Below are 23164 nucleotides of genomic sequence, written 5' to 3' on the forward strand. Positions count from 1 at the left end.
GCACCAGGACCCCTCACTGAACCCCCCAGACCCAGACCTCTCCACTGAGCCCCAATCATCTTCACCTGGATCCCCTGCAGAGTTCCACTGTCCCTGCACCCGGAACCCCCCAACAAGCCCATGCATCCAGATCTCACATTGAGCCACCCACACCCAGATTGCCCCACAGAAAAACCTCTCACCCCACACCTGGATCCCCCACCACACTAAGACCCTCCATACTTGTATGCTGCTGGGCTGAGCCTGCCTACCCACATATTGTGCACCTCGCACACAGAAGCAGGACCCTGGGTGTTTCTAGGGCAGGCCTAGCCCTTGCACCATGTCAGGGTCGGGTACAGCCTCACTGCCAAGTCTTTGTACCAGTGGAAGTGGGGGCTTCAGGATGCTCTCCCACCTCAATGCAGCCAGTGGCCTGTGTTCCCCACTGCCATGCTGGAGCCACGTTTATTAATTGACAAATTTGCAGAACGTTGCAGAATTTTAAAATATTGTGCACAGAATTTAATTTTTTTGGCGCAGAATTCCCTCAGGAGTAAATGTTGTTCATGGTTGGACAGATTAATAAAGATATTATGAAATATTGTCATAGGAAGTACTAAAACTACATTAATGACACCAATATTTCCAGTTAACTAACTTATTTTTTTTTTAAATGTAATACAAGTTTGTCTTGTCCATGACATAAAAATAGTCACCTTACCTTGACTGAAGAGAAGTAATAAGATTATCAAACTTTTTATCTATAATGTCTACAATCCTGTCTTCTTCCTGCTTCACTTTGGATTCCAAATATCCCAGCATCTATTTCATTTTTAAAAGATAACTAAATCAATGCCTAATCATTCATCCTATTTATGCAAACTAATAAGCCACAGTCATTTATAAATGTCAGAGGCAACAATGAGAATCACACAAACACATTTCAGAGTCAGAGTGACAACAAAGAACATTGAAGGATAAACAAAACTAGAAGAACTAAAGCTTTTGACCTGATCTATACACCGTTTCTGTACTGGTACAATATTTCAGTTAGGAGTATAATCTTTCCCCCCCAAAATAGGCACACAAGTACAACTCCCATAATGTGGATGCAGCTATAGCAGTATAAAATACCTTAATACCTGTATAAAGCACCTATACTGATGTAACTGCACCTACAGTAGGGGGATTGTACTGCTTTAACTATAATTGGTATAATTAAAAAGAGGTACAATTTTTGTTGTTGACATGCCCATAGAAAGGAAGAGATGAGGAAAAGAGGCACACCAATGTAGGGAACAGTGTTTGGAAATAGCTGATATGCACCCATATACTATACAATCACCTCTCTGAAGCTACTATTTTGTTCTCCAGAATCTCAGTTTTTTAAAAAATAAAGTAAATTTCTAGCTGTTATGGCTGCAAAGAAAACCTCAACACCATAAACCAAATGTAGCTTGCAAAGAGTCTAGAACAGGACCTGGGGATTACAGTGGACGAGAAGCTGGATATGAGTCAGCAGTGTGCCCTTGTTGCCAAGAAGGCCAATGGCATATTGGGCTGTATTAGTAGGAGCATTGCCAGCAGATCGAGGGAAGTGATTATTCCCCTCTATTCAGCACTGGTGAAGCTGTACACCTGGAGTATTGTGTCCAGTTTTGGTCCCCCCACTACAGAAGGGATGTGGACAGATTGGACAGAGTCCAGTGGAGGGCAATGAAAATGATCAGGGGGCTGCAGCACATGACTTACGAAGAGAGGCTGAGGGAACTGGGGTTATTTAGGCTGCAGAAGAGAAGAGTGAGAGGAAATTTGCTAGCAGCCTTCAACTACCTGAAGGGGGTTCCAAAGAGGATGGAGCTTGGCTGTTCTCAGTGGTGGCAAATTACAGAACAAGAAACAATGGTCTCAGGTTGCAGGGGGGGGAGGTCTAGGTTGGATATTAGGAAACTATTTCACTAGGAGGGTGGTGAAGCACTGGAATGGGTTACCTAGGGAGGTGGTGGAATCTCCATCCTTAGAGATTTTTAAGGCCGGGCTTGACAATGGAATGTTAATTTTGTCACAACTTGTGGCTGGATTCTAATGCAATTAAAAAGAATGGTTCCGACAAGGCCTGGGATTTTTCTGGGCCTTGTGCTTGTGGAGGGGTGGGGGATGATGTCCTTACCTTTTAGTACCCTGTCCTCCTTCCATGGGTGGGGGAGTAGTAGGATTCAGATGAGCAAACTGAGTCTGAATCCTACCACTGATTTAGTTGGTTTTGATCCTGCTCTGACCAGGGGATTGGACTAGATGACCTCCTGAGGTCTCTTCCAACCCTAATATTCTATGATTCTAAGAGCAATGAAGTGTGAACTCCACTATTTGCTATTCAGTCATTCTTTGCTCTTCTCAAGTTGACACAATAATTTATACTTCAGTCCCCTGGATGTTAACTGTCTGCCCTATTCAACCAGCAGCTTCAGGCCTAATCAATCAGACTACTTTAAGAAACATTTTAATTATTTATAGTACCATAGCACCTAGGAGTCCTAGTCAGGGACCAGGATCCCGTTGTGCTAAGCATGATAGAAACACAAGAGCTCATACTACCTTATTAACCTATACTTGCTGTCAAGCCTTTACTATCGGATAGGAACAGATGTTTATTTGGAATTAGAAGTTACTTAGTACAATTCAGCCTAATTCAGCACCAAAGCTATGTCAAGCTTTAAGTGCAGACTTGGCCTAAGCCACATTTGTGCATGGCTAACAAACACAAAATTGCAGAAATTTAAACTTTTTCTGCAACTAATCCAAAAGCATGATCTGTTAAATAAGTTATGTTCTGGGGAAAAGGACTTCATTATATTATATCTATAGGATATTTTCCATAATCTTGCCATAAATGTATAGTCAGCTACCCAGTATTTTAAAGTCTCCTGTTAGGATATAGATATTCTGGCCTGTCTGCAAAGACCTATACTTTAAGAATTTAGGTGTATTCTTATCACTAAGCTAGTTATAGAGGTATAAAAGAAAGAATCAAAATTACTGCCTGTCTGTGTAAGGGCCTTCTCTTAGTGTGACAGTCTGGGGCCCTGTTCTTAGGCTAAGGCCTTCGGCTAAGTAGCAGAGGCAGCCATAAACTGGGAAGTGTATGGTCACATCCTTACATTCCAAACTAGTCACATTGAAATAAGGTGCTATTGGGCTGTTAGGAATATCAGGACAGGACTGTATTTCTATCACCTCCAGAGAAAGGGAAGAGCCTAGAAGATGTAAAAGGAAACTTAGTTTGATAGCATCCTGTCTGGCAAGAACTCATTTATCAATAGCTGGGATGCGAAATCCTCATTTCTGTATTGTTCTATCACTGTAGTCTCCACTTCCCTATTGTCTGTCTGTATAATCTCTGTCTGGTTCTGTGATTGTTTCTGTCTGCTGTATAATTAATTTTGTTGGGTGTAAACCAATTAAGGAGGTGGGATATAATTGGTTAAATAATGATGTTACATAATGTGTTAGAATTGGTTAGTTAAATTTCATTAAAATGATTGGTTAAGGTATAGCTAAGCAGAACTCAAGTTTTACTATATAGTCCTCAGTTAATCAGGAAGTAAGGGGGGAATGGGAACAGGGAATACGGGTGGGAGAATTGGAATCATGTTTCGCTAAGGGGGGGAATGGGAACAGGGACACAGGCAAGACTCTGTGGTGTCAGAGCTGGGAAAGGGGACACTGAGGAAGGAAACTGAAATCATGCATGCTGGAAGTTCACCCCAACAAACATTGAACTGTTTGCACCTTCGGACTTTGGGTACTGTTGCTCTCTGTTCATGCGAGAAGGACCAAGGAAGTGAGAGAGTGAAGGAATAAGCCCCCTAACATCTCCCCTTTCACATTTTCTTTTCTGTATTCTGAACATGCACATTTTGATTTATGTAAATCAAAATTTGATCTATTTTATTTAGGGAAATACTGCTTATGAAGAGTAGTACATACCCAGCTTCAAGTTCAGAAGGAAGCACACAAAAAAACAAGGAAATTAACCACTGAGTTGCTAATCTGACAGAGAATGGTAGATATTGCCCCAATCCAATAAAACATATAAACAGGTACTTTTAAGCAAATGCACAGTTCAAGGGGACTATTCATAGGTTTAGAATAAGCATAGGCTTAAGTGCTTTACTGAATCAGGACCTTAATGAGGATCCAACTCCACAGAAATTGTGCAAGAACAGCCAAATAGGGTAGGAGAGGCACCAAAAAAAACGGTTACTCACCTTTGTAACTGTTGTTCTTCGAGATGTGTTGCTCATATCCATTCCAATTAGGTGTGCGCGCACCGCGTGCACAATCGTTGGAGAATTTTCTACCCTAGCAACACCCGGTGGGTCGGCTCTGGAGCCCCCTGGAGTGGCGCCTTCATGGCGCTGGATATATACCCCAGCCGACCCAGCGCCCCCTCAGTTCCTTCTTGCCGGATACTCCGACAGTGGGGAAAGGGGGCGGGTTAGGAATGGATATGAGCAACACATCTCGAAGAACAACAATTACAAAGGTGAGTAACCGTTTTTCTTCTTCGAGTGCTTGCTCATATCGATTCCAATTAGGTGACTACCAAGCCTTACCCAGGCGGTGGGGTCGGAGTGAGACATCGCTGAGTGCAGAACCGCTGATTCAAATGCAGCATCGTCTCTGGACTGCTGTACAAGCGCATAATGAACGGCAAAGGTGTGGACCAATGACCAAACCGCCGCTCTACAAATGTCCTGGATCGGGACGTGAGCCAGGAAGGCAGTTGAGGAGGCTTGGGCTCTCATGGAGTGGGCGGTGAGGCGTGGCGTCGGGGCACCAGCCAGATCGTAGCAAGCACGAATGCAGGACATGATCCAAGAGGAGAGACGTTGCGAGGAGACCAGTAAGCCTTTCATCCGGTCGGCCACTGCAACGAAGAGTTGCATCATCTTCCAAAACGGCTTCGTACGCTCAATATAGAAAGCAAGGGCCCTGCATACGTCCAAGGAGTGCATACGCTGGTCTTGACGCGTGGCGGGCGGCTTGGGATGGAAGACCGGGAGAAATATATCCTGGTTCACATGAAAAGCTGATACCACCTTGGGAAGAAAGGCAGGGTGGGGGGGCAAAGCTGCACCTTGTCTTTATGGTGTATGGAGGCTCAGACGTGAGCGCCCTGATTTCAGAAACACGCCTTGCTGAAGTGATGGCTACAAGGAAGGCTGTCTTCCAAGATAGGTAAAGGAGTGAGCAGGTAGCCAATGGATCGAACGGGGGCCCCGTGAGCTTGGAGAGAACCAGGTTAAGATCCCACACCGGAACCAGTTGACGTTGCTGTGGGTATAGACGGTCTACGCCCTTGAGGAATCTGACGACCATTGGGTTAGAGAAGACCGAGGAAGCGTGTTCTCCTGGGTGGAACGCCGATATAGCAGCCAGGTGAACCCTGACCGAAGATAAATCGCCAAGCCCTGCTGTTTTAGGGATAGGAGATATTCAAGTATAAGCGGAATTGACGCCTGCAAGGGGGGCGTGGCCCGCTGCTCGCACCAACAGGATAAACGCTTCCACTTGGCCAAGTAAGTGGTCCATGTATAGGGTTTCCTACTTCCCAGCAGAATCTGTTGCACGGGATGTGAGCATCGTAGCTCTGTCCAATTCAGCCATGGAGCATCCACTCTGTAAAATGGAGCTATTGTAGGTCGGGGTGAGAGAGTCAGCCGTGGTCCTGAGAGATCAAGTTCTGGCACAATGGAAGCGTGATCGGAGTCTGTACCGATAGCTCCAGAAGCGTGGTGTACCAGTGCTGTCTTGGCCAAGCTGGAGCGACTAGAATCATCCGTGCCTTGTCTCTGCGTAGCTTGAGCCTGTGGACCAGTGGAAATTGAGGGAAAGCGTAGAATAGCTAGTCTTTCCACGATAGCAGGAAAGCGTTCGACAGGGATCCCGGAGATCGCCCTTAGAGGGAGCAGAACACGTGGCACTTCCTGTTGGTGCGTGAGGCGAACAGGTCGACCTGGGGAAATCCCCACCTCTGGAAGATGGAATGGATGATATCCGGGCGAATCGACCACTCGTGCGACTGGAAGGATCTGCTGAGACGGTCCGCTAGAGCATTCTGGACTCCAGGGAGGAATGATGCCATGAGATGTATCGAGTAGGCAATGCAGAACTCCCATAGGCGAATGGCCTCTTGGCATAGGAGAGACGACCAGGCTCCTCCTTGCTTGTTGATGTAGAACATGGCCGTGGTGTTGTCTGTGAGGACTGACATGCAACGGCCATGTACGAGACCAAGAAATGCCTGACAGGCTAGGCGCACCGCCATCAGCTCTCAAACATTGATGTGCAGAGCTAGTTGGAATGCGGTCCACAGGCCCTGTGTATGGTGCTCCCCGAGGTGAGTGCACCAACCTAGAGATGAAGCGTCCGTGACCAGGTACAGGGAGGGTTGTGGGGCGTGAAACGGCACTCCTGCGCAAACCACCTTGTGGTCCGGCCACCAGGTGAGAGAGAGGTCAAGACCAAGTTCGGAACCGTGACCACCATGTTCAGGTTGTCCCGATAAGAATGGTACACCAATGACACCCAGACCATGCCGTACCGGGATCCCGATCTGGATCGCGAAGACAAAGACTATCTGTAGGCTCGGTGCTGGGAGCGGCCTCGCGAACGGGAGCGCCGCTCATACCGGTGCCAGGAACTGCGTCTGGACTCTGACCGGTACCGATGCTTGGGTCGGTGCTGAGAAGTGGACCGGTGCCGGGAGGAAGATCTGGGCCGCGAGTACGACCGGTGCTGAGATGAAGACCGGTGCCGGGCCTGCAAGCGGCGTCGGGACCTGCTCTGAGACCGGGAGCGGTGCCGCAAGTCCATGCTCGGAGATGGAGGATGTATCAGGGCAGGCTTGCCCCTGGATTGCACCGTGTGGTCTGAGATGGCGCCGGCTCCATGAGGGCCATGAGGTCCTTCACCATCGCAACTGTCTCCGGCGTAGAGGGGAGCCAGGCCTCAACCACAGGACGAGGCGGGGAGCCAGTCTCAACGGCCCTACAACCAGTGCCGGAGTCGACGGTGTCAACGATGCCTGCACCCTCTGGCACTCCGAAGCCGGACGCGACTCCACCACCGGTTCGGGGAGAGCCGGTGCCTGTTGTACGACAGTGTCCTGGTTCTTACGGAGACGGGGAACTGCACCAAGGGGCTTGCGGCGGATGTGGTGCCGACGGAAGACAGTGCCGTGGGGCCTTATCCACGTCTCCTCATGGTGCAGTACCCGAGGGCGCTGCCGGGGCGCTGTGCATCGAGGCGCTCGGTGCCAGAACTTGGTGCGCTGAAGGAGGATCTGGGCTAAGTGCCACCTCCATAAGGAGCTGCTCAAGTCTAAAGTCCCGCTCCTTTTTGGTCCTGGGCCTGAAAGCCTTGCAGATCTTACACTTGTCCGTCTGGTCAGACTCCCTGTCAAGGCTGCCTCCCCACTCTGAACTTTAGGGTACAAATGTGGGGGGCCTGTATGAAACTTCTAAGCTTAACTACCAGCTTAGATCTGGTCCGCTGCCACCACTCCCAAGATGCTAATTCCCTTCCCTGGGTAGCCTTGAGAGACTCTTCACCAATTCCCTGGTGAATACAGATCCAAACCCCTTGGATCTTAAAACAAGGAAAATCAATCAGGTTCTTAAAAAGAAGACTTTTAATTAAAGAAAAAGGTAAAAATAATCTCTGTAAAATCAGGATGGAAAATAACTTTACAGGCTAATCAAACTTAAAGAGCCCAGAGGATCCCCCTCTAGCCTTAGGTTTAAAGTGACAGCAAACCGAGATAAACACTCTAGCAAAAAGGTACATTTACAAGTTGAGAAAACAAAGATAAAAACTAACACGCCTTGCCTGGCTGTTTACTTACAAGTTTGAAATATGAGAGACTTGTTCAGAAAGATTTGGAGAGCCTGGACTGATGTCTGGTCCCTCTTAGTCCCAAGAGCGAACAACCACCAAAACAAAGAGCACAAACAAAAGCCTTCCCCACAACCAAGATTTGAAAGTATCTTGTCCCCTTATTGGTCCTTTGGGTCAGGTGTCAGCCAGGTTACCTGAGCTTCTTAACCCTTACAGGTAAAAGGATTTTGGAGTCTCTAGCCAGGAGGGATTTTATAGTATTGTACACAGGAGGGCTGTTACCCTTCCCTTTATAGTTATGACACTCCCCTAGACACTTCAGACAAGAGTCGTGAGGGTCTCCCATTGGCATAGGCTTAGCACAGGTCACGCACGGCTTAAAGCCAGGAGCCTTGGGCATGAGCCCGGCTGCGTGCTGGGGGAAAAAAGGGGGGGATAAAAGCCCCCTTTACCCCCCGCTAGCTATTTATAACTACTCTATAAAACTATTAACAACAAAACTACTATCTACAAGAACTAACGAGTAAACCTAGGGAGAGTGGAAAACAGCTATACCGCGCTCCACAGTTCCAACGACCGTCATGGGCGGTAAGAAGGAACTGAGGGGGCACTGGGTTGGCTGGGGTATATATCCAGCGCCATGAAGGCGCCACTCCAGGGGGCTCCACAGCCGACCCACCAGATGTTGCTAGGGTAGAAAATTCTCCGACGATCGTGCACGCAGCGCGCGCACACCTAATTGGAATTGATATGAGCAAGCACTCGAAGAAGAAGATCACAGACCAAGATAATGACAAGAGCAGACACAGAATGTTTTTGTGATAAGATAAACAATTCCAATATAACCTACAGGAATATGGAACTTTGATGTTAAGTAAATGAAATCTGAAATATTTCAAACTGAATCGAAGTATCTCTTTACCCTACCTTTTCTGCAGTTTTTAAACGCTCAAGATTAAAAGCAGTTATCCACAAAGCTTCATCAATGTCTTGTTCAGTTTTATTGTCCTGGGGGAAAAGTTACAATAGTAAACTGTTTGTATTAAAAAAAATTATATATTTGACAACATTTTCAGAATTTGTACAAACCTTGGAGCAAGGACCTCGAATTCATACTAAACATTATGCAGCCATTTGGGACTTAGTAATAAATAATTCTATGAATGATTAAAAACTGCTTTAAAACACCTATACAGTAAGATGCATTGCATAGCCAGCTAAAGAAAAAGCAGTTGCCTTAGCAACTGCAGTTCCTAGAGGAGACTGCATGTGTGAATCCAAGTTCTTAGCAAAGTGGTTCAAGGGCTGGAGCACCCATGGAAAAAAAATTAGTGGGTGCTTAGCATCCACTGGCAGCCAGCTTCCCTCCTCCCGCCTACCAGCAGCTGGATCAACTCCTCCCCCTCCCTCCCAGTGCCTCCTGCATGCTGTGATCAGCTGTTTTGTGGCATGCAGGAGGCTCAGGGAGGAACAGGGACGGGGCATACTAGGGGAGGCGGCCGAACCGGGAGGGAAGAGGCAGGGCATGGGTGGGGACTTGGGAGAAGGGGTGGGGTGGGGCAGGGCCTGCGGCAGAGTGGGGGTAAGAAAAGACGGGATAGTGGTGGGGTAAGGGGGCGGGACCTGGGGCTGAGCGGGGGTTGAGCACCCCCTGGGGTCCGGAGGAAGCCAGCACCTATGCATGGATGAGTTCTGGAAAAAGTGTAAACAGTGGTGGCGGTGATGATTTGTGATACATGATGACAATAAACTGAGTGGAGTGGAGACTAGAAAGTACCTTACTGCTAACTGTAGTTGGTCAGGAAGCTGTACACCTTTTTAACAGCTTCCAGCTCTCCCCTGACAACAGTGAAGATTTTGAGAAAATCCTAGCAGTGATTTCCTACAAATCATGAAACTTACGAAAGATTCTTTTCCACATAAGAGTAAAAAAGGAACTGAGGATTACAACACAGACTTGAAGAGTAAAATCCAGTGCTGCAACTTTAGGCCTTATGGAGATTCCTTGATTAGATAGGCTGGTGGCAGGTGTAACAATGCAAAGCTATCGGAGCATCTATTTAGAGACTTAACTTTGGAAAAAGCCACAAACATCTGCAAAGCAGCAGAACATACAAAACTGCAAATGCAAACATCAATCAAAGCGGATAACAGGGACACTGTGCGGAAGGTCATTGCACAGCAGGACAGAAAGGAAACATGCACAAAAAAGCGACACTGACAACAGTCAATATAAGGAAGGGTGAAAAAAACAGCATTTGGACAAAAGTGCAGTGTGTCACAAGTACAACTATTTTGCTAACCAATGCAGACATCAGAAAACTGATGCAGTGCAGGAATATGGCGATAGCTCCACTGAGGAAGCAGTATATGCTGATGCCATGCTGCAGTGGCTGCCAGTACACAATAACTAGTTCGTCACTCTTAATACTAGTGGTTCACAAATCACACATACAGTAGATACAGGTGCTGACACCAATGTAATTGCCACACTAGTGCTGCTAACTTTAAAATATAAGCCCCCCACAGGAGAAACAGGCAAATGTCCTGACAGCTTACAATGCACTCCCCCTATTTCTGTGGTGGGCAGATGCCAGCGCAATCTGACACAAGAAAGAAAAAACTAAGAATACCTTTATTAATTATTATTATTATAGGAGATAGAAAACCAATACTGGGCCTGTAATCAAATCAACAATTGGGACTCATATGCAAGCTATTTAATATAGAATACAACTTGCTGCAAGGCATCTAAACCTTAGTAGAGAAATATAGAGAGGTGTTCAAAGGTTTGGGAAAACTGCCAGTCATGCACAAAATAATTTTGAAGAAGGATGCAAACCCCTGTTTATATGCATCCAGGAAGGTACCTGTGGCCCTGAGAGGCAGACACCAGCAAGAACTGCAATAGAAGTAATAGAAAGAGTTGAGAAACCTACAGGTTTGGTGCATAGGCGCCAACTCCGTGGGCGCTCCAGGGCTGGAACACCTGCGGAAAAAAATTAGTGGGTGCTTAGCACCCACTGGCAGCCAGCTCCTCCCGTTCACCTGTCGGTCCAACAATCAACTCCTTCCCCTTTCCCCCAGCACCTCTGCCCTGTCTGTCAGTTGTTTCGGAGAATACAGGAGGCGCTGGAAGGGGTGAGGGGGAGGAGTAGGGGATGGGGCATGCTAAGGGGAGGGGGCAGAACTGGGCAGGAATTGGAGAAGCGGGGACTTGGGGGAAAGGACAGGGTGGGGGCAGGGCCTGGGACAGAGCTGGGGTTTGAGTACCCCTGGGCCAGGAGGAAGCCAGTGCCTCTGGTTGGGTGTACTCACCGATGATGATTTTATAGACCTCTATCATATCCCCCCATAATCATCTCTTTTCCAAGATGAAATTCATCTCTCCTCATATGGAAGTCATTCCATTCCCCTAATCATTTTTGTTGCCTTTTCTGAACCTTTTCCAATTCAAATATATCTTTTCTGAGATGAGATGACCAAATCTGCATGCAGTATTCAAGATGTGGGCGTACCATGGATTTATATAAAGGCATTATGATATTTTCTGTCTTATTATCTATCCCTTTCTTAAGGATGCCCAACATTCTGTTAGCTTTTTTGACTGCTCCTGCACATTGAGTGGATGTTTTCAGAGAACTATCCTCAATTGACTATAAGATCTCTTTCTTGAGTGGTAACAGCTAATTTAGACCCCCATCATTTTATATGTATAGTTGGGATTATGTTTTTCAATGTGCATTACTTTGCATTTATCAACATTGGGCAACAAAATGGCAGATGAAATTCAGTCACCCAGTTTTGTAAGATCCTTCTGTAGCTCTTCACAGTCTGCTTTGGACTTAACTATCTTGAATAGTTTAGTATCATCTGCAATTTTTGCCACCTCACTATTTACCCCTTTTTCTAGATCATTTATGAATATGTTGAACAGTACTGACCCCAGTACAGAACCCTGGGGGACACCACTATTTACCTCTCTCCATTCTGAAAACTGACCATTTATTCCTACCTTTTGTTTCCTATCTTTTAACCAGTCACTGATCCATGAGAGGACTTTCCCTCTTATCCCATGACAGCTTACTTTGCTTAAGAGTCTTTGGTGAGCGACCCTGTCAAAAGCTTTCTGTACACTATATCCAGTGGATCCCCTTGTCCACATGCTTGTTCACCCCCCTCAAAAAAATTCTAGTAGATTAGTGAGGCATGATTTCCCTTTACAAAACCCATGTTGACTCTTCCAACAAATTATGTTCATCTGTATGTCTGACAATTCTGTTCTTTAATATAGTTTCAACCAGTTTACCCAGTACTGAAGTCAGGCTTACTGGCCTGTAATTGCCAGAATCACCTCTGGAGCCTTCTTTAAAAATTGTCATCACATTAGCTATCCTCCAGTCATTTGGTAAAGAAGCTGATTTAAATGATAGGTTACAAATCACAGTTAGTAATTCTGCAATTTCACATTTGCGTTTCTTCAGAACTCTTGGGTGAATACTATCTGATACTGGTGACTTATTGCTGTTTAATTTATCAATTTGGTCCAAAACCACCTCTGACGACACCTCAATCTGGGACAATTCCTCAGATCTGTCACCTAAAAAGAATGGCTCAGGTTTGGGAATCTCCCACATATCCTCAGCTGTGAAGACCGATGCAAAGAATTAATTTAGTCTCTCCGCAATGGCCTTATCATCCTTGAGTGCTCCTTTAGCATCTTGATCATCCAGTGGCCCCACTGGTTGTTTAGTAGGCTTCTTGCTTCTGATGTACGTAAAAAAAAAATTTGCTATTACTTTTTGAGTCTTTGGCTAGCTGTTCTTCAAATTCCTTTTTGGCCTTTCTAATTATATTTTTACACTTCATTTGCCAGAGTTTATGCTATTTTCTATTTTCCTCAATAGGATTTAACTTCCACTTTTTAAAGGATGCCTTTTTGCCTCTCACTGCTTCTTTTACTTTGTTATTTAGCCACTTTTTTGGTTCTCTTACTATGTTTTTTAATTTGGAGTATACAGTAACTCTTCACTTAAAGTCGTCCCGGTTAACGTTGCTACGTTGCTGTTCAATTAGGGAACATGCTCATTTAAAGTTGTGCAATGCTCCCTTATAACATTGTTTGGCAGCTGCTTGCTTTATCCGCTGCTTGCAGGAAGAGCAGCCCGTTGCAGCTAGCTGGTAGGGGGCTTGGAACCAGGGTGGACGAGCAGCCCTCCCCCCACCCCACCCCCCATCAGCTCCCCGCTCCCCTAAGTTCCCCGTGCGGCAGCCAGCCAGCAGGCTATCAATTGCCAGCAGTTCAGCTGTCCCTCCCCCCACTACCATGTGCTGCTCCTGCCCACTGTCTTGAAGCTGCTCTCGGGAGCCTCCTGCTTGCTGTGGGGGGGGGGGGGGAGGAGAAGGGGGATAATGTCAGGGTTTCCCCCTGCTCCTGTCCCCCGCTTACTCCTTCTCCATATAGAGCAGGGTGGAGACAGGACAGGGCTCAGGACAGAGAGAGCTTGCTGGCCGCAGCTGTTGTCTCAACTTGCTGATATACTTAAAAAGGCAGTTTACTTAGAGTGGGGTCAGCATGCTTAAAGGGGCAATGCGCATCTCTCTCTTTGTCCCACACACAGGTTGTGTGTCTCTGTCTGCCATGCTGTCTCCCCTCCCTCCATTTGTGCTGCCTTGTAGAGTGTGAGGCTACATTAACGTGTTAACCCTTGAGGGCTCAGCCAAAAGCTAGTTCATCATTTAGCAATAAGGCATTCCCTCGGAAATATCCCACGCTCTTCCACTCTCTGACATCACCACCTCAACCAAGCTTCACAATCATCATTGCTGTGTACAGTATTAAATTATTTGTTTAAAACTTATAGAATGTGTGTGTATTTTTAAATGCGGGTGTGTGTGTGTTACGTTCTAGGGAAATTCTTTTCACTGGAACGTACTCCTCCCATTTACATTAATTCTTATGGGGAAATTGGATTCGCTTAACATTGTTTCGCTTAGTCGCATTTTTCAGGAACATAACTACAACATTAAGTGAGGAGTTACTGTACATTTAAGTTGAGCCTCTATTATGGTGTCTTTAATAAGTTTCCATGCAGCTTGCAGGGATTTCAGTTTTGGCACTATATCTTAATTTCTGTTTAACTAACTTCCTCATTTTTGTGTAGTCCCCCTTTTTGAAATTAAAATCTACCATGGTGGGCTGCTGTGGTGTTTTCCCCCAGCACAGGGAAGCTAAATTTAATATTATGTTCACTATTACCAAGCATATTACACCTCTACCCCAATATAACGCTGTCCTCGGGAGCCAAAAAAATCTTACCGCGTTATAGGTGAAACCACGTTATATCGAACTTGCTTTGATCCCCTGGAGTGCGCAGCCCCCCCACTCCCGAGCACTGCTTTACCGCGTTATATTGGGTCGCGTTATATTGGGGTAGAGGTATACTTTGAGTTTGTGTCTTGATCCCAGGGAATTAATCACGAACATAAAAAGGTAGCATTATCACATACTAACCAGATATAAAGTTTTGGGAGAGATAGGAGGATGCCAAATTTTTCATCATTCCAGATGCACCGAATAGGTTTTGGCAAATTCCCTTGACCTCTGAGAGCTCACAGCTGTGTACTTCTAACACTCCCTTTAGCAGATACTGCTTCCAAGTCTACCTTTTGGAATTTGCTCTGCACCTGAAGTATTCCACAGAACCATACAGCACTTACTGGATGGCACTGAAAGGCGTCAAGGTGTGCAGAGATTATATTCTCACCTGAGACACTGCAGAACAGGAACACAATGTGAGGCTTGCAAAAATTCTGCAGATTGCCAGGGATAAAGGATTGAAGTTGAAGAAAAAGTGCCAGTTCACAAAGACAGAACTTCTCTATTTGGGGGAAATCCTGTCAGAAAGTGGTGCCAAGCCAGATCCAGCAAAAGTAGAAGCCATCCTTAGAATGCCAAGCCCAAAGCAAAAAAGATTTACAATGGTGTACAGATATGGTGACCTGGCTGGGCAAATTCATAACCTGGCTGATACAAAAATTATGAGAAAACTATTACTTAATGGTATGGAACAAACTGGACTAAACAGCATGAAATTAATACAAACAAACTGAAAATGTTACTTAAATATTGTAGTGTGGGAGCTCATGTGATATATTATGCCCTACAAAGATACCACAGATGCTGAATAGGTTTAGTACTCCTCCAAAAGAAAGGCTGTGACTGGAGTCCAGCAAGCATATGCCTAGATTGCTTTCGCAAATAGAGTACAAATACACACATATTGAAAAGAAAACCCTGGGAACTGCATTTGGCTGTGACACTTGTCACAACTACATTTATGGAATATCTTTTGTAATTGAAACTGGTCTTAAACCATTGATAGCCGTTGCAAAAAAAGGACCTGTGGAAGACACCATCTAGAATTCAAAGACTTCTAATAAAGCTTCTAAAAATATGACTATAGCATTGAATTCACTCCAGGAAATCATTTAATTGTGGTAGATACCCTATCCAGGATCTGGGATGAATCTGAGAACTGAAGATCCAGAAACTGGGGCGGGGTGTGTGTGTGTGTGTAAGTTTATGGAGGGGATGGTATGATGGGATAGCCTAATTTTGGCAATTAATTGATCTTTGATTATTAGCAGGTAAATATGCCCAATGGTCTGTGATGGGATGTTAGATGGGGTGGGATCTGAGTTACTACAGAGAATTCTTTCCTGGGTGCTGGCTGGTGAGTCTTGCCCACGTGCTCAGGGTTTAACTGATCACCGTATTTGGGGTCAGGAAGGAATTTTCCTCCAGGGCAGATTGGCAGAGGCCCTGGGGGTTTTTCACCTTCCTCTGCAGCGTGGGGCATGGGTAACTTGCTGGAGGATTCTCTGCACCTTGAGATCTTTAAATCACGATTTGAGGACTTCAACAACTCAGATATAGGTTAGGGGTTTGTTACAGGAGTGGGTGGGTGAGATTCTGTGGCCTGCGTTGTGCAGGAGGTCAGACTAGATGATCATAACGGTCCCTTCTGACCTTAAAGACTATGAGTCTATGAGCTGTTTTGCAGTGTGCACTGGTGGGGAGAAGGGAGGAGCAAGGGCATGGAAGGCTTGGGGGAAGGAGTGGAGTGGTTATGGTGACCAGATAGCAAGTGTAAAAAATTGGGACACTTCCCCCCCGCCACCCAGGGGAGGGGAATACTTGCCTATACAAGACAAAGCCTCTAATATTGGGATCTTTGATCACCCTAAGCCCAGGGCTCCCTAACACAGCTCAGCTGACTCAAGTCCCACTAACCCTGCACTTAAACTGCAGGGCAGACTCACCCAAAGTGGCCACTGACTCTCCTGCCTGGCTTTATAACCACCCCCACCCCTGCTGCGGGAGATAGTTGGGGGGGCAGAGGGAAAACTGCCCCACATCGAGGCACCATACACCCCTGCTCTCTGCCACGGACCCCTCGGTGCCCTCCCTGCCTCCGGCTGCTGCAGGCTACACTCCCCAACCAAACACCCTCGTTGTGTCACGGCTGATGGCAGGCTGGCCAGCAGGCTGGCGACGTGGGGACGGCATGGCGGGGGCCGGGTTGCTATTTACCACTCTGGCGTGCACAGCGCCCAGCACTGAACGGAGCCTGCGCACCGCAGGGAGCTGTCCGTGCGGTGAGTGGAGCTATGCGGTCTGCAGGGCGGGGCATTGCCGGTGCCCCCTCCAGCTGCCCAGAGCCAGGCGGTGGCGGCTCCACCAGTGGCACTGCGCCACTGCTTTGGGGCAGACTTCTCCCCAGGTCGCAGCCACGTCAGCTCACTGAGCTTCCCAGGATGGCAGGAGCCCGGGATGGCGCTCTCCGGCTTTTTGTGCCGCGCACAGGGCCCCAACCCTAAGAGCCAGAGGGACCTGCCGGGGAGTCCCCAGCGGTGCTTACCTGGGACAGCTCCCGGGAAGCATCCAGCAGGTCCCTCTGGCTCCTAGGGTCGGGTCGGGTCAGGTCGGGTGGATGGGGTGGCGGAGGGCTCTCTGCCTGCTGCTGGCGCTTGCAAGCCCCGTCCCCGCAGCTCTGACTGGGCAGGAGGGAACCGGTGCAGCATGTAGAGACCCCCTCTGCCTCTGTGCCTAGTGGCCGCCAGCACTGCAGACTCCTGCCGGCGGGCAGGCGCACCCCGAGCTGCCCCAGGAAGCACCACGCCAGCCCCGGGACTTTGGCGGTTACTCATGGTGAGCAGTCCCCGATATCGGGACAAAGGGCATACTGACTGATGTGCGGTCGGGACGCGGGACAAATGTGTTAAAATCGGGGACGTCTGGTCACCTTAGGAGTGATGGCAGGACCAGGGGCAGAGCAGGGGGCTGAACAGTGAGCACCCCAGAGCACACTGGAAAGTTATCTGTAGCTCCAGCCTTGGAGTCAGCGCATATGTAAGGAGCTGCATATTAACCTCTGAAGAACTGCATGCGGCTCTGGAGCCACAGGTTGGCAACCCCTGCCCTAGAAGATAGACTATTTGGTTATATCTGATGCATACTTAAACTACCCAGAGGTAGAAATATTGACCGAGGTCACATCCAACCAGGTCATGTAGAAACTCAAGGGATGATGGAGGCCAGGGAGACCATGTGAAACTTCAACTTTCTGAGTGACTTGTTGAGGCGATACAGGTGCAGAATGGGTTTGAGGCCCCTTTTTGCTTTCAGAATTAGGAAGTAGTGGGAATAGAACCCCTTTCAGGTCCCAAGGGATCTTCTCCACCGCTCCCAGGTGCAGGAAGTTCTTGACCTCTTGAACGAGGAGTTGCTCGCGAGAAGGGTCCCTGAAGAGGGATGGGTGGGAGAGAGGGGCGGCTGAAAATTACAGGGTATAGCCCTGAAATACTATGTCTAGCACTCAGCGGTCTGAATGACCCGCGAACAGGCTGAACGGTAGGGACGAAGACAGTTGAGGAAAGAACAAGGTGGATCTGGGGAGCTGACTGGGGCATCGCTCACAAGTACACTTTCAAAATGAGTGCTTCTGGTCCCCAGGATGCTTTGCCGGGCTAGGCTGCGTGGGTGAGTGGGAGGAGGAAGGGCAGCAATGACTAAAACTCATATCTCTATCACTTCCCCTTGCAGACCCATGATGAGGCTGCCAAGGCCTTGGCGGCAGGGGTGGCTGGCACTGCTTCCTTGCAGACTGCGGTGTATGCATACCCAGCAAGCGAAGGGTGGCCCAAGCGTCCTTTAAACCATGCAGCCTCACATCCATTTGCCCTGCAAAGAGCCCATTCCCATTAAACGGGAGGTCCTGGATCGAGGTTTGCAGCTCTTGGGACAGGCCAGCGGTCTGAAGCCAGGAGCTGCGCCTCATCACCACGCTGAAATGACCACCTTAGCCGCCGAGTCCACTGCATCCCATGCCATTTGGAGGAAGCACCTCGCTGCCACAGTACCGTCCTCAACCAGGGTGCTGAATTCCTGGGCCAAACCTTGAGGGAGGGACTTCTTGAACTTACGGAGGGAGTCCCATAAGTTAAAGTTGCACCTACCTGCCCAAGAGGGCCTAGTGGTTCGCCACCTAGAATTGCAGACTGGCTCTCAAAATACATTTTTCTCCCGGAAATGTCCACTCTTTTGGCCTCTTTATTCTTGGGAGCTGAACTGGCATGCCCCCGTTTGTTCTTCTTGTTGGCCAGAGAGCAGACCACGAGCCCAGAGATGGGTGGGTATAAAGAGTTAATCGAACCCTTTAGCCAGGACAAAGTACTTCTTTTTGGCTCTTTTGGAGGTGGGAGGGATGGATGACTGGGTTTGCCAGAGGATCATGGCAATTTTCAGGACCCCGTCATGCACTGGTAGTGCAACAAAGGCAGGGGTAGAAGCCGAAAGCACACTGAACAAGGTGTCTGCCTGCCCGGCCATCTCCTCCACCTCTAGGCCCAAGTTCTCAGTCACCCATGGAAGCAGGGCCTGGTGTTCTTTAAAATCATCCAGCGGGCTGGCCCTCGAGGGTCCCGCGACCACCTCGTCTGGGAATGAGGACGACTGTACCACTGGGAGAGGCCTCCGGGCATCATCCCCCGTTGGGGAATATGGTTTTGGGTGGGCGCTGTCTCCTCTACCCAGACCTCTGAGCATGCTTCATGCACCAAGCCTGGTGACGCTAGTGCCGTTATCTGTTGCTCCGAGCTGGCAGCAGATGAGCAGTGCGAAGGGGGCATAATCATCACTGGCATGTCCCATGCACTCCAATAAAGCCACTGCGCTGGCCACTGGCCATGCTGCCAAGGCAGTGCCATAGACGTTGACACGGCCTCAGGTGCCTAATCGCGCTGGTAAGTCTCCGTGAGGGTCTAAACTGCCCTTCCATGCCAGAGTAATCAACCACGTTGGGGCAGTTGATGCCTGTATCTGCCTGCTATCTGTTGCCGCTGGAGATCGGTGCTTGGAGGAGGATCGGGACCAGGGAGACCGGTATCATGATGGGGAGCAATCCTCACGGGGCAGGCGATGGAGATCTGAGCCAAGAGGATGACCGGTGGGAAGGTAAACGGTGCCGGTGGTACGGGGACTGGTGCCTCCCCCAAGGGCTGCAATGTCAGAGATCTGCAGCGCGGAGACAGAAAGCGTTGCATTGGCTCGGGGGATCGGCGGCACTCAAGTGCCCCCTGGGAGAGCTTAGCGGCTGGCTTACCCTTGCAGGGAGGCTTTGCCGCCTCTGGCGGTAAGGGTGAAGGCCTCTGCTCTCTCAGTGCCAGGGAAGCTTGGGAAGGTGTCGATGTCGCCACAAGTTTGTGTCCCCTACTGCTCCCAGGAGTCGGTGGTCAATCCTTTAAGGGGCTAAGGGCCCCAATCAGGGAGCACATCCACGTGGCTCCAGAGTGGCCGGGCAGCCTGAACTGGGTCCTTTCCCTCATGTTCCATGGAATTTCTTGCCCAGTTCCAGGGAGTTGTGCTTTTGAGTTTTCTTTCTGGTCACCAGTAACAGGGAGCAGTGCTGGGCGGAGCCTGGTGTGCACTGCGCACCAAGGCCGAGGTAGTAGGAGTTGAGTCTTGGCAGGATGGCTCGGAAGCCGGACGGAGGGCAGCATCCATGAGGAGAGCCCTCAAATGAATATCCCACTCTTTCTGAGTCCTGGGTCGAAAATTTTTACTGATACAATACTTGTCCTTCACATATGATTCTCCCAAGTACTTGAGGCAGCTGCTGTGGGGGTTACTTACAGGCATAGGCCTTTTACAGTCCGTGCAAGGCTTAAACCCCAGAGACCGTGGCATGCGCTGCCTGGGGTGACGTGCCCACTGGGACTCTAACTACACTTAACTATTTAACACTAACTACTATAAACAACTATTTACAAGGCCCTAAGGCTCAAAATAAGAAGAGACGAAACCGCTAGCCCTTGCTATGCAAGGCAAAGCACTCCAACTAACCACCACGGGCAGAACGAAGGAACTGAGAGGGTGTAGGGCCAGCAGCGCCTGATATACTGACACGAGCTTGGCACTCAAGGGGGCGCCATAGCCAACCCTATGGAGACTGCTAAGGCAAAAATCTCTGACAACCGTGCACGTGGGCATATGCACACCTAGAATAGAATCTACATGAGCAAGCACTTGAAAAACAACAATCACTTTAAATGTCTGGAAGACTCAGGTGTTTCTAAAAGCTAAGAACAGAACTCTAAAATGTACAGCTGGTCAGTCAGATGAGCACAGAATCCTGGTCTGTATCACATTCTTGTCAAATACTTCATTATTTGTAGTACAGTGGCATATAAATTCAAACAAAGATACCTGACTTGTAAGATTACAGCCTTTCTGCCTGCACACTAAGAAGTGAAGCACTTGATATGAAAGTACACCTCTACCCAGATATAACGTGAACGGATACAACAAGAATTCGGATATAACGCAGTAAAGCAGCGCTCCAGGTGGGCGGAGCTGTGCGCTCCAGCAGATCAAAGCAAGTTCGATATAACACGGTTTCACCTATAACGCGGTAAGGTTTTGGCTCCTGAGGACAGCATTATATCGGGGTAGAGATGTAGTATAAAAATGACTATAAGAAGAAATAACATTTACATACCATGTCTTCTGCTGATGTAAGCCAAACTGGTTTGAGATTCAGATGGTAGTCTGAATAAGTAGACTGAACATTTTGCTCTTTGACATCTGGGATGTAGCTCCTAATTTTACCAAAAAAGATATTTAACAAGTCATACAGAAGAAATTGCATTTCTTAAAAATTATAGTTTTTTGAAAAATGCATTAAAGACCATTCTGATTCTCATTTTGCACATTTTTCTCCCTTCTCCACCCCCCCCCCCTTATAGATTCCAAGGCCAAAAGGGAGCATTGTGATAATCTAGTCTGACCTCTTGTATAACACAGGCCACAGAACTTGACCAAAATAATTCCTGGAGCAGATCTTTTTAGAAAAACATCCAGTTGTGATTTTAAAAAATTGTAATGGAGAAGCTACCATAATCCGGGGTAAATTGTTCCAATGATTACTCTCATTGTTAAAAATGTATGCTTCATTTCCAGTCTGAATTTGTCTTGCTTCAACTTCCAGCCACTAGATCATGTTATACCTGTCTCTGATAGATTGAAGAGCCCATTATTAAATATTAGTTCCCCACATAGGTACTTATAGACTAATCAAGTCACCCCTTAAACACCTCTTTGTTAAACTAAATAGATAGACTCAAGGAGCTCTATCACTGTAAAACATGTTTTCTAATCCTTTAGACATTCTCATGGCTCTTCGCTGAACCCTCTTACATTTATCAACATCCTTCTTGAAATGTGAATACCAGAACTGGACACAGTATCCCAGTAGCCATCACACTAATGCCAAATACAAAAGTAAAAATAACCTCTCCACTCCTATTCCTACTACAGTGGGAGATGTTATAGAGGGGACAAGTTCTTAGATTTCTTTCCTTCCACTATCATCTCAATCTTACTTGGATTCAGCTTTAGTTAGGTGCTCTTCAGTGGATTTCAGCAAAGCACTGAAAAACCCAGGAGATGCTGATTTTTGCATTTGATGTGAATGAGCTTGGCATCATGTAGATACTGCTAGCATGCCAACCTGCATTGTCTAGTCTGTTCAACTGATTACTTATACATAGAGATAATATGGGAGGGACGATTGAGACTTCTGGCATTCTGCAAATGAAAGCACTGGAGGTGAAGGAACAGTTGCTTATGAAGGACCCTCGAGGATTAATCCAAGGAAGAGGATTTGAGCCATTTCACAGCAGTTGTTTTTCCCATCTTGAAATGGTAGCACTTGTACTTGGTGATCAATGATATCAAATGCCACAGATACGTCCAGTGGGATGATTGATCATTAAAGATGTACTTCCCTTATCATTGGACAGGAGGAAGTAATTCAACAAGTACTGTCTCTGTACCAGGCCCTGACCTATAGCCTTAATGAGAAGGATACCAGGAGATGACAGATAATGTTTGAGACTCTTTTTTGGTACCTTCTCAATTAGTTTGTTCAGGAAACTGAGATTAGACGATGATGGTTTGTAAATTCTCTAGCATCAAGTGACAAATTTAGTACTGTTTAGACTATTAAAATGTAATGTGGGTGGTAGATTCTTCCCAAAAGATGCATTGACAATCCGCCAGCAGGGATATCAGATTCTCTCTACTCTCTTGCACCAGGCAAGAGCAGCAATGAGCAGATATGCAGATGGTGGTCCTGACTATCAAAATTTCCATGGCTCCTGTTTGTATGAATGGTGCATATTTCATAGTCGGACCTCCTGCATAACACAGGCCATAGAACCTCCCCAAAAGAATGCTCAGAAGGAATGTGTTGAGTTCCTGGTCCTGCACTCAGTTCGTTATTTTTGGTGGACTTGAGACCACACCGATGAGCATGACTACCTCTGAAAACAACAGTCTCACATCAGAAGTCTTGTGTTCTCAATTCATTGGAGGAAATTTGGGTCTATGAAGTGATTTACAGTCTGAACAAGTTCAGCAATACATGACTTTACTGAATCTGTCTCAGAAGAAAGGGATCCTCTGACTCCTTTAGAGAGGTGGCATAGTTTGTAGAAGTTCTTTGGGCCTAATTCTCATTTATACTAAAAAGACCACCTTTCTTCCATGCTGGCAGCAAAAAGGGCCTTAAAATGGACATAAGTATAATTTACAATAAGTTCACTTTGGTGGTTAGAAATAAATGAGAAATAGGTCTCCAGTAGCTTAAGTATATTTGAATCAGAGCAGCCACCAACACTCACGTTTTTCTTTCTTCCCTATTTTTCTATCACAGGT

The 23164-nt window shown here is 47.3% G+C and overlaps 1 protein-coding gene across 1 annotated transcript in view; it reads right to left on the minus strand.

Moving 5' to 3' along the window:
- The window catches only part of RNF17 (ring finger protein 17), a 228577-nt gene that overhangs the window by 183639 nt on the left and 21774 nt on the right, over window positions 1-23164 (minus strand). The window contains exons 7-9 of the mRNA XM_054015507.1: window positions 20946-21045; window positions 8812-8892; window positions 704-804 (exon numbers count right to left, since the gene is read on the minus strand). Coding sequence (XP_053871482.1) covers window positions 704-804; window positions 8812-8892; window positions 20946-21045 — 282 coding nt within the window. The remainder of the gene's footprint in view (window positions 1-703; window positions 805-8811; window positions 8893-20945; window positions 21046-23164) is intronic.

This window comes from Malaclemys terrapin, chromosome 1 (assembly GCF_027887155.1).
Source record: "Malaclemys terrapin pileata isolate rMalTer1 chromosome 1, rMalTer1.hap1, whole genome shotgun sequence".
NCBI classification, from domain to species: domain Eukaryota; kingdom Metazoa; phylum Chordata; order Testudines; family Emydidae; genus Malaclemys; species Malaclemys terrapin.